Below are 12,992 nucleotides of genomic sequence, written 5' to 3' on the forward strand. Positions count from 1 at the left end.
TCTTTTTCACTGTGAATACTCAACTACATTATATTTCTCTTAGTCTATCTGTTTATTTGTCTCTGTTTCATTTTTTCTCAGAAATTACTAGTCCAATCTAGCTGAAATTTTGCATGAACCTATGTTATGATAAGGTGAATTAGGTATTATGGTATCCATTCGATGTACAGTTACGGATTAATAAAGATTAGTATTTAATAATGCAAAAATGAGCATAAACTTAACCAAATTCAACCATCAAGTTAGCATAAAACACTCATTCTAAATCAAGACTATAAGTTTTTGTTTGTTTTTAACAAGCTAAAACATCCACTATATATAATTCTCCTTTGAAAAACAGTTTTTCTGATTGTATAAAAGAAATTTTCTATTAATGTTTTTTTTATACCTGTAATCTGACAGTCTTTCTTTACCCTACTGTGTCCCTTTGTATGTTCAATTTCATTGATTTGTGCACTGTTAGAAATGAACTGTAATTACTATATCATTAATCTCCGTCATTGAATTTGCTGTATAACTGACTGAACTATACTTTAGTCTTGATGCTATGTTCTACTTTCGAAGTTGGTGTTTACACTATGCACTGATAAGGAGGCTTGTAATAAAGGTCCATTTAATCTCTTAAATGATATACGTTAAACAGTTGTTGATGTTGTATTCTTAGAACAGATATAAATGCATGTAATAAATTTTATCTCTGATAACATGCGTGTGTCTCAGAGTTTTTGTCTGTTCAAAAACTTTTCACAAAATTCAGAACTAGATTACCATAATCATATGTATTCTTAAATTACATTATCCAGCATACATGGCAGGAACAATAATATGGGGATCTGTGTTTGCATAAAAAATAAAAAAAGTACATTTTATATTTTATTTTATAACTTGAAAATTATAGAAATTAAAACAAGAATAGAAATACAGTGTTTGAAGCAGAAATTCAAAGAGATCCTCACTAATTCCTAGGGAAATGCTTTTTTGTTTTTTTTCCTCAGGAACGTTAATTTACCAAAATGTATTTGAATTAATATCACCTTATTTTCTAATACATCCTTTAAACCTCATTCCAAAAATTGGATATTCATGAAATAGAAAAAAGATCAAAATGAAAAAATGGGGTGTTATGGGCTGAGTGCATTTTTGTTCCTTATTCAATCTCTGGCAATGTTGGGTCTTCTTACAACTTTTCAATGTTTGCTATGATATCAGAACCATTTCAAATTGGAGCTTTTATATAAATAAAATTATGAATTAAAAATCCTGTCATTATGGCCTCTAGAAGGATTTAAGAATATTAACAGCAACTATTGTTTCGATTCGAACTCCCCAGTTTTTTTTTTTTTTTTTTTGGAAAACGTAATTTTTGCTAATTGTCTTTGAAAACTTTTCATTAATAATTAATTTTCTGCCTCATCATTTTTCATAATTTTTGGATATGTTCATTATTGTGACATAACAATTAAGTAAATACCCTTAGTTTTACTTGAAAATTCAATCTTTCGAATTTCCCTGTTTTTAAAAAAGAACCATAATTTTAATTCAAGAATTTTTTTTTACGCTTTTCATCTGTACATGAATGAGATTGCAGGAGGAAGGGTGAATGATAAGTGGGAGGAGTCATTTCTCCATTTTTGTTGATATTGTACATCAGCCATGTTGCTCTGTAATGACAGAATTATGCTACAGCTGCTTTAAAAATGTATTTTTTTTTTTTGTACTATACCTCATGAAAAGAAGGAAAATTTAAAAGTATTTATGGATTTCAGCATATTGTAAGATGTCCTATTGATTCTTATTGCAAAACCAATTTTGAGAAAATTAAAAAGGAGACCTAAATGAAAAACAAGATTTATAGAACTCTCTTAAATATTATTCCATAAATTTTGAAAAGACAAAAGAAAATATCTTGATTTACGCATTTGTTTTGTTTTTTGTAGTTTTTTTTTTTTTACTTAGTTTGTCTTTTTATAGAAACACTTTCATTATAAAATGTTTATGGGAAATTTTATTTTGATATTTTTATAACTTTTGTTTTTGTTCTTTTGTAGAAATTCAAATAAAAATAAACAAGAACTTATAAAAAAATTGAAGCAAAGTGTCCAATATTATTTGAATGGAACTAAAGATGGATTTCTAAAATATAAACCAAGAGTAAAAAGTAAGTATTATGTATTTGTTTGCTTTTAATCAAACAATGGTGCAACTTTACTATAGTGTGTCTTTGAAAAAATGCATTTCAAAGAAAAACATTATTACGTACTTATGTGTCATGCCGAAATTAGTTTAAATTCCAAAAAATACGAAAAATGGTCCAGTAGAAAAATAACTATATGTAAAAACAGAATTTTTTGAAATTGCGATTTTTCACTGTAAATTAACCCTTTTAGAAGCTTGAAAACAGGGGAAGATAACTGCATTCTATCATTTAAGTTACTTTGCATAGAATCCGATGACACCATCTTTCAGGTCGGCCATCTTGCTTTTTCTCGATCTACTGCAAGCTTTTTTTCCAAAAATCAACTCTGGGACATCTTCTCGTAATTTTTTCGTATTTTTTGGAATTTATACTAATTTTGACATGAGACTTAAATAAGTGATGTTTTTCCCTGAAATGCCTTTGTTTGAAAATACACGATTGAGTCGGATGACACACTATAGTAAAGTTGCACCCCAAAAACTGAATTTTAATAATAAATGGTTGGGCATAAAAGCAAGTCAATCCAAAATGCTTGAATACCTAAATATTTAGGTACCCTATACAGAAATTATGAAAAAATATATTATAAAACAATTTTTCTTTAATCAAACATGTGTCTGTTTTCTTTGAGTAATTCTGTTTCAACATAATTATTTTTTTTATTTTTTTATATAGAAATTATCTGAAAATATATTTGAATCAAATTTTATTTCAAAATTTGTATAATTCTGGAGGTGTAAGCTCAAGCAGCCTTAATTTAAGCTTAAAACCTAACTTTTTACTAGTTCAGTTAATCTAAATAAAAAAATAAATAAATAATAGCTTAGGACCCATATACTGATCTTCAAAAATCATTTTTTTCACTTCTAGGCACAAATTTTTTCTTTTTCTATTAAAAACAATCTTTTGTTTAACAACGAATTCTATCAATATTTATTCCCCCCCCCCTATAAATAAATCCCTACAGAAGCCTAAATTGTTTATTAATAAAAGCTAATGAAAGTTAAACTTCAGGCAAATGACAATTTCAGCAAATTGAAATAATTTTTTAAACTTTTCATAAACATTTTCTGAGTCCCTGATTTGCCCCTGTAAAGCATCTGCAGTAAAAACTTGTTTAGTTCTAACCACTGTAAATAATTTTCCTTTCCTCTGTGTACCTGAAACCAAACAGAATTTCTGTAAGTTTCTTTCCTAAAACTGTCCATCTGTGGAACATAATACAAGGCTGTTTCTCAATTGACTACAGCATGGTCATTTTCAAGTCCAATGTTAACAAATTCCTGTTGAGCCATCCTATTAAATAATCAGTTTCACCTCAGATTCAACCAGGCCTCCTCATTCACCTGACACAAACTATTAACTCTTGTACTCAAGTGGTCTTTGGGCCTTGATGAGTGAAAAAAGAAGTTGAATACTTCATTCATGTAAATTATTTTATGTGTCTCACCGATTTGAATTGTTTTTATATATTTAGGGATTCAGCCACTCTTATAACACTGTTTCAGTATTACTGGCCCATCCAGCTATTATTATTACTTTATATAAAAAATATCTTACTTTTACATTAATTATATTTGAAATGCTTTAAGATAAACTGCAAATTGTTTTTTTGTTGTTTTTTTTTCTTCATTCATGGTCTTTTTAATATTATACATATGGAAATTTAAGGGTATCATACTGAAACACACATTCTGATCAGATCACCAAAGTTAAGCAATATTGAAGATGGTCAGTATTCAAGTGACTGTTGAAAATACCAGCTTCTGTATGTTCGGAAGTGAATGTGACTCAATGCACTCTTTCTAATACTTCAGGCAAGGTGTAAATCCATCCCCACCATTAAACTTCGGTGAGGCATTGGTAGAGCGACTAAGAAGAGGAAAACTTCAAAGTAATGCAAATTCTTTGCTCACTTCAGAGTTATTTCTAATCAAGGATTTTTTTTTTTTTTTTTTTTTTTCAATACAAGTGAAGTTGGATATTATTAGGGAGATCCAAAATGTTGTGTAAAATCACTAACATTTTACACACTATCAGCCACGTCATCATTTTGTTTGTGCTTACTTTTTACAAATGCCACTAGACACTTTAATTGAACCAGGGAAGCAGCGTGTTTTTTTTTTGTTGTTTTTTTTTTTGTTTTTTTTGTTTTGCTATTGTTTATGTAAATTTTGTTAATTAGAGACCTTTGTACAAATTTTTTTTTTTTTTTTAAATAGACGTTAAAATCAAGTTGACCCCCGCTCCCTAGAAATAAGTATCTTTTAATAATTGAAATAATTTTAAGTTGTAGTTAAATTTACTATTTTATAATTGCCAATAGTCATATTTTGTATATGAAAATATTTTTTTTTTAATTTAGAAAACCTTACTAAAAAATCTGTTTAAAACTTCATTTCGCAGAGTATTGGAATTTTATTCTATTTAAATATTTTAAAAATTATTTTTAGAATATAAGTTAATTTAGAATTGAACACATAACAAAAATTTCATGAAAATCTGAACATTAGTTGATTTTTGCTAGAATTTTTAAACACGGGTGTTTGTTTTTGAAATAATCACCACATAAGAATGTTGTTTTAAAGCATTAATAATATAAACACGATTTTGGTATCGCATTTTCATTATTTTTGTGCGTTGTAAAAAAATTTTTTTTTTTTTTTTTTAATACTATTAGTTTATTCGAAGCATCTTTTTTTTAGATGATACAAAAGTTATGATAATAAATTAGTTACGTTGAGTGTGGTGGGGGTAAATCTGTCTCACGTTGGTGGTACCTAAAGGTTATATAAACGTTGGGCTATAGTTAGCTAATGTACTTCATAATTTCTGGCGTAGAACTACTGGAAGCAATAACAAGGCAAATCAGTTCCTTCACTTTTATTGTTCTTCAGTATTTCTATTGTGAAGCGATTTATTGAAATAAAATATGAGAATAGGACATTATCAAAAAGTATACTAAAAAAATAAAATCTATAATAGAAAACTGATCACATATAATGATAGATGTATCGAGGCACAGGAATGGGTATGTTTAATCTGGCATAATGATGATTCATTAAAATTGTGGGGTCTGCGTACATGCCTGGTCCACAAAGTATGGAAATAAAATATTAAATAAAATATTAAAAAAATTTTTTTTAAATGTTTACAAGTGTTTTTGATATAGATGTACATAATACTTTGATAAGTATGTTTTAACTTAAATAGGGATGATATAATAAAATTGTGGGGTCTGTGTTCATGCCTGGCCTCCATAGAATGGAAATATGCACAAACTTTAATAAAGACTTTTCATATCTATCTGCGTAAATATACTTTGATAATTATGTTTCGGTTTAAAGAAATATGGTATGATAAAATTATGGGGTGTTCGTTCGTGCCTGACCGCCATAGAATGGAAATATGTCACAAAATTTAACAAGTTTTTTTTAATATAGATCCACAGAATATTGTGATAAGTGTTTCAGTGTGATAGTGGTATAATAAATTATGGGGTTTATCTATTTTATTTTTACTTTCATCATATTTTGCTTTGGTTTTGATACCCCCAAATTTGAAGCTATCTCTTTACAACCTTTCCTTTTCATAGCTATCATACTTTCATAAATCAGTCCATTTTCTGTAGGCTGTTTTTGAACCCAGTCAACAACGGGTACTTTTGCTAGTTAGACAATAAAAATAAACAAAATTATACAAATAAAAATAACAATAACAAAGTATGGAATAAGGACCCCAGCTGATTTCACTAAAAAAGTGACAGATTTTGGTCGACACCGGTTTAACCTTAACCTTGGCATGTTCAAGCGGATTTTCACAACCAAAAGTGTGTTTTTTGTATATATATTTTTACACAACTTAAATTAACCTTTGGATTGATGTTTTTATTTTTTAAAAAATAATAAAAATAGTAGCAAAAATTAGTTATTTATTCACGACCAAGATTGCTTCTTTTTTTTTATGGAGAGTGCATTTATATATTTAAAAAATTTATTTATAAAACTACTTAAACCAAATTTTGATTGATAGTTTTATTTAAAATAAACAAAAATATGATGTTTTAAAAAAACGAATTATATTAGGTATTTGTGGCTTGGTAGACCAAATGAAGACTTAGTTAAAAAGTTGATTTTATTGTATTCAAGTCTGTTTTGAACGAATATAACATTTGAAATTGTTGCCAGCAAGTAGTTGTTTACAAGTAAAAAAAAAAAAAAAAATTATAAGAAGTCATTTTTATTTCTCGCTTTTTTTGTGGGAAGGTGGAGGGGAGGGGCAAATCTTTTTGCTTTCATTTATGATTGGGTGGGGGGCTACTCTTCCCCATGCCCCCACCTCCTGAGTTTTTATTTTATTTGAGATTTTATAAGAAATATGTTTATGAAATTATAAAAATAAGTTTTCTTTTAATTTTTATTAGAAATATGTTTATGATAGTATAAAAATAAAATTATTGAAATCATAATTTATAGGAGTGAGAGAAAAAAAAATGAAGGAACTGAGTTGCCTTGTCAACGCTTCTAATAAGATTACATCAGAAATTAGGAAGTATGTTAGCTGACTATAACCAAATCTTACTTTCTTATTGCGTAGGCATTCTTTCAGAGGGTGTCCATTATATCTTGTATCTCAAAACAAAAATGGGGGCTCTTTATTAATTTGCCAGCTTATTCCGGTGTCTTTGAGTTTATTATTGACTCTTGGACAAATTCTGATGAGTTACTGTTTCAAAAAATGTTCATTGTCTCTCAAGATGGGTGGTAGCTACTAAAAACAATTTTTACTTTAAAAGTAAAGAAGATAAAACAAATTGATTACATTCTTTTAATGTAAAACATGAAACCATTTTTTTCCTTATTTTCAGTAAGTGGTCTTCAGAGACAAAACAATTATGGCATGCACAATGGACAAAATAGAAAAGAGAATACAGTAAGTAATGTTTGAAGACTTTTTTTTTTAATCATTTTACTTGTATATTTATAAAGTTGAACCAATTATCACACTCTGTCAGGAGATATTAGAATCGGACGTTGTCCCCTGTACAGAATTTAAAATATGTCAGCCGTGGGATAACAACCTTTGCGACACGTCTGATTCAAGATAAGCTTCTCCTCATTATATCCCTAAGTGATGCATACGCATTATAAGAACAACAAAATGCATGGTTAAACACAGATATATATATATATATATATATATATATATGTCTGACAATGTTCTTAGATATGTTTAGTCTAGAAATTCATCCAACAAGTATCGAAAAAATCCGATCTTAAGAATAGTCGAAAGATTATTATAGATAAAAGAAATTTTACAGGGTAATATTTTACGTTACACCAGCTGGTGTAACGTAAAATGTTACCCTGTAAAATTTCTTCCTTCCTATAACAAGACTGTTTAAGATTGTCAAGCCCAAATATCAGCTGACATGATATGTAAACAAACACAGACGGAATTTGATGAACAATATTATCATTAATATTTTTAATTAAAATTTTTTTTTTTTTGTGAATTCGTCCAGCGGGCAGATTATTCCTCGTAATATGATTCTATAATAATACAGACGCACTCTGCATAAATTAAAATATCGTGTAAGCGTATTGTACTACCGGGCAACCAGCTAGTATATAAGATAATGTGGTAAGGAAAGAAATCTTAATGGAATTTCCACAAAACAACTCAACAGACAGAACCAGGGACGAACAAAAGAAATGCAATTACGATATCATAAGCAATGAAAAAATGACTCAAAAAAAAAAAAAAAAAAAAAAAAAAGTACATAAATGTTATTATAAGTCTGATTGACTATCCAACTGGGAGGGGAATTGGAGATTGGGGTTGGGTAAAATAAAATGTAAGCCATTTAGCTATGTGAGGCAACCAATGATAGGAAAATAAAATATCAAACGCACAAAAAAATATATATCCAGTCCTGAAGATCTTTAAATGATTAGAAGATATTATATTATTCAATCTTTTTACCCCTTTATTTCCCTCTCTTTCTCTCTCCTCTTCATTTTCTTTTCATTTTATGCTAGTATTTTCTCTCTTTTAATTGTTCATCTTAGTCCTTTCCTAGTTCTAGTTACAAATATTTTTGTTTTTTTATATCATTAATAAAAACTTAGTATTCGGGGATGAAAAGAGTTATTCAAGGCAGTTTACTTCTAGAGTGGTTGCAACTTTCAGTTTCCTCAATTCCAACCTAAATTTATTTATTTACTTTTTTATTCAAAATGTCTGTATGAGAAACCCGGACTCTGAAAATTGGCAATAATTTAAAGAAAAGTAAAGTTTGTTTTATTTTTGTATTAAATCAAGATGTGTAAGCAACACGTGTCTAAATATTTACTTAGAATTTTCTTTTTAATTTTGAATGTGCATACAAAACCTTAAAATAAACTCGAAGTATCTTATTTTTGTATTGAATTGTTTTTTTAGATGTAGATTGATGATTTGATTATTCAGACTATTTTTCTTATCGTGGTTGCTAATTATTTTCACAGCGTTTTATCCAATGTAATCTTTGTTCTTTTGCGGGTGCATCTTTTCAAAATCAGGAACATATATGAAATTTGGAATTGAAGCCTTTATTTATTCTCCTTCTGTCAATCATGGGTTCTGGATATGACCTTAAACTATATCCGATGGTGAGACCCCAGCTTGCAGGCTTTGGGGAGTGTAGAGCCACCCTTTAATTGCTATTGCTCCCAGGTCCACTCTTACTCGGAGTGGTAGTATCTGTTAGGGTCCTAACTATGTGTTAAATAGAAACCGACTTGAAAAAAACAAATATATTCTATTAAAAATTGTTCTTCAAAATAACTGGATTCGACATTAAATAACTTGAAAAGGGTTGTTATGCTGTAAAAAAAAAAAATAATAAACCCAAAACAACCAACATCCGTCAATCATGACTGGGTAGAAGTGTTAATCTTTATACTTTTCTTAGTCATTGATACTTCTACTAAGATTAGATTAAAGGGTTTTGTATAGACTCCCCAGATTTGAAAAGATGTGCCGTCAAATGGTCAATTAAAACATTGTTTTGAATTTTCTAAATGTCAAGAGAATTCTTTCGAAATAAATATATATAAATTAATATAAATGATGTTAATAAAAATTTTTTAAACCTAATTAAATAGTAAAGTTTACTTTTTATAACAAAAGTATTATTAGTGCTTGTTTTAATTTTATTAATCTTTTACTGTAAATTGATTTTTTTTTTTTTTTTTTTTTTTAACAATTAAAATAAATTTTTTCTTCCCATATAAATTAGGAAACCTCCGGATATGCTGATTCTGTCAATCCACAAATAGTTATTGATCCACCAAATCAAGTTTTACAAGATAAAGTTTACCAATCTGGTATGGAAGCAACCCCCTTTTTTATATTTGTTTTTCTTTCTTGCTGATTATCTTAAGTCTGAAAATAATTTCCAGTTCTTGTCCAGAAAAAAAAAAAAAAATGTATGATGTACATACTCATGAAACGAAAATATTGTATTCCAAAAATTATGTAAATTGATCAAGTAGTTTTATTTTTAAATGAAAAAAATCAAATTTTATGAGATTTAAGTTCCTCATTCTTGCTCTTTTTTGTTAATTATATTTTGTTGACCAACAATTTTTTTTTTTTTTTTTTTTTTACAAAGGCATCACCACATTATCAAGGCCCAGAGGCCACTCAAGGATAAGGGTTAAAGAGTGTACAGTAGAAGTTGGTCAATATAGTAATCATTAGTAATGAAAATTTGGTAAATTTAATAACTTATATGGAACGGCTCATCAAGAACTTATTTACTTTAGACTTGAACAAAACCATATTGTAGTCAGCCGGAAAGCAGGAAAACGGAAGACAATTCCACAGGCGTGCAGTTCTAAGAAAGAAGCTTTGTTCATGGAATCTACGTTTAGGTTTAGGGACAGATAAAGAGTGGGGGAAATTATTGATAGTGTTTACAGCTAGACGAGTGTTTCTTGTGAAAGTTTGGCGAGGGGGGACCATAGATTGAAGCTCAGTTGAACACTTTCCATGAAAATAACGATACATCAGAGACAAACTCGCAACATCTCTTCTGTGAGATAGAGGTTGCAAGGAGGAGAAAAGGACATCTCCTACGAGGCTACGAAGTCTATTTTGAACTCTATCAAGGCAGGCCAAGTCCTTTCTAGCAGCTCCTGCCCAGATGTGGCAACAGTATTCCATCCTTGGACGTACCTGGCTCTTATATAGATAGAGAATAGCATCAGCAGTGAGATATCTACTGGATCGATAGAAAGATCCCACCATTTTTCCAGCGGCCTTGGCAACAGATTTGATATACGTGTTCCATTTAAGATCAGGAGTAATGGTCAAGCCCAGAAGCTTGTCAAAACTTGAGGCCTCCTGAAGACGAGAGCCATTCATTTCAATTGATGACAAATGTGGATTAGAATGTTGATGATGTAAAGAGAGAAGCTTGGTTTTAGATGCATTAAAAGTAACCAGCCACTCCTTTCCCCATTGTACTACGTGCTCAAGATCAGAGGAGAGAGAATTGGAGAGAACTTGCTCGTTTACTGTCTTAGATGTGGTACCATAAATGGTAGTGTCGTCAGCATAAATGTCTACAAATGATGTAAGGATATGATTTGGAAGATCATTAATGTAGATCAGGAAAAGAGTTGGGCCCAGGATGGATCCCTGAGGGACACCGGCATTAATACTGTGAGCTTCTGATTTTTGCCCCTCAACTACTACTCTTATGAACCTATCAGAAAGAAATGATTTAATAATTGAGAAGACTTTTCCAGCTATACCATAGCTAGCGATCTTATGAAGTAAACCTTTATGCCATACCCTATCAAAGGCTTTAGATATGTCAAGAGCAATTGCCCTAGAAAGATTGCCACCGTCGAGAGATTTGCTAATCCTATGCGATATAACTGTAAGGACATCTGCTGTAGATCTAGCAGAACGGAAACCATATTGAGTGTCACTAAGAAGGTTATTTTTGTTGAGATGTTTGATTACTTCTGTATTTAATACAGATTCTAACAACTTACTCATGACGCACAGGAGACTTATTGGCCTGTACTGAGAGGGGGATGAGCGATCACCTGAATTCTTAAATACAGGGCATACTGATGAGATTTTCCAGGGAGATGGGAAACTATTCTCCTTAAGACAACGTTTAAACAGTTTTGTAAGTATGGGCGCTAGTTCAGGTTGAAGTTTTTTGAGTACTATAATTGGAATACCATCAGGGCCAGTTGCTTTACTGGAATCAAGGTTTTTGATTAGCTTGGCAACATCACGTACAGATATACGTATATCACGTAGCGTGTTTTCTGATACAAGAGGAAATATTGGGGGTTGGCGGTCTTGGTCGCAAAGGGTAGAATTAGCTGCAAAGTTCTTGACAAAGAGTTTGGCTTTGTCTGATGCTGACGAGATTACCTCAGGTCCATTGATAATAGTTGGGATGGAGCACACGCTTCTGTTCAGGATTCTGTTTGCTATTTGCCAAAACTGGTGGGAACCAAGCCGCTGCTCAGCTACTTTGGACTTAACAGATTGAGCATATAACTCTCTTGCGTTCCTTATTACTTTCTTACAATGGTTGCTGGCAGTCCTGAAAACGGCTTTAGTTTCCATACATCTATTACGTTTGAAGCAGTGGAAAAAGTGATTTCTGTGCGCAATGGCAGCAGCACATTCTGGAGAGAACCATGGCTGGCTGTTAGGTTTTTGCTGAAACTTTTTAGAGGGTATGAAATGGTCAATACCTACAATTAACCATTCAGTTAGGTCTAATACTATAGAGGACACATCCTTTTTAAACATGGAATGCAGAGGTAGATCAGATATAAATGTACGGAAGCTATCCCAGTCAGCCTTAGTGTATCGATATACTGTACGATGAAGAGGTACGTCTGGGGACTTATTACATTTCATTTTTATCTTAATTGATACAACAGAGTGGTCGGAAGATCCAAGAGGCGACAGAACAGAAACTGAACATAGTTCAGGGCAAGTTGTGAGAAAAAGGTCTAGTAGGCTCGCATACTGGCCGTCATTATCGGGCACACGGGTAGGTTCCTGAACAATCTGAGTGAGGTCATAGGCAATGGAGAAATCATGACAGAACCTCCCCTCATCATCGGTCTTGTTTGAGTGGGTCAACCATTCGACGTTGTGAACATTGAAGTCTCCACATACGTGAATGTTAGCTGAAGGATAAGTAGAAAGGACTTGGTCAATTTTCTCAGATATGCTTTGAAAGATAGTAACTCCGCTGTTGTGGGGGCGATAGAGAGTAAATATAAATGCAGTAGTGTGAGCTAAAGCAACCCGGAAGCACATATAGGGTAAGTTAGGATCTTCCCTGGAGATGTCCCTCCCACATGGAAAGCTATCTTTTATATAGGCACATATTCCATGCCCATGGCGATCTTGGGGGTCAGATTTAGAAGTTAAGTTAGAGTATCCTGTAATTGCAAACTCATCAAGGGAAATAGCCTGTCCAATGCCAGTTTCACTTAAAAATAAAAGGTCTGGTTTAGTCTCCTGTAATTGGGTTTCAACCTCTGGAAGGTTAGAACGTAGACCCCTGATGTTGGAGAAGGAGACATGGTAGTAGGGGTCTACGTTGGAAGTTGGAGAACCGGGTTTAATCGTGTATTTTTTCTTGAAACTTGTCATGATGAAATTTTGGAATTTGTGGACTAGGTCGACAGATTTACTTAGAGCAGGACAGAGAGGGGAAACTAAGAGAGAAAAAGAAACGAAGAATTTTTTTTTTTTTGTA

At 31.2% G+C, this 12,992-nt stretch overlaps 1 protein-coding gene across 2 annotated transcripts in view; it reads left to right on the top strand.

Moving 5' to 3' along the window:
- LOC145252637 (constitutive coactivator of PPAR-gamma-like protein 1 homolog) overlaps positions 1-12,992 on the top strand; it is a 93,502-nt gene that overhangs the window by 41,852 nt on the left and 38,658 nt on the right. For both annotated transcript variants that reach the window (XM_080112370.1, XM_080112371.1), the window contains exons 4-6: positions 2,049-2,158; positions 7,065-7,129; positions 9,480-9,567. In XM_080112370.1, coding sequence (XP_079968496.1) covers positions 2,049-2,158; positions 7,065-7,129; positions 9,480-9,567 — 263 coding nt within the window. The remainder of the gene's footprint in view (positions 1-2,048; positions 2,159-7,064; positions 7,130-9,479; positions 9,568-12,992) is intronic.

This window comes from Euprymna scolopes, chromosome 29, assembly GCF_053919585.1.
Source record: "Euprymna scolopes isolate OS-2025 chromosome 29, ASM5391958v1, whole genome shotgun sequence".
Taxonomy (NCBI): Eukaryota; Metazoa; Mollusca; class Cephalopoda; order Sepiida; family Sepiolidae; genus Euprymna; species Euprymna scolopes.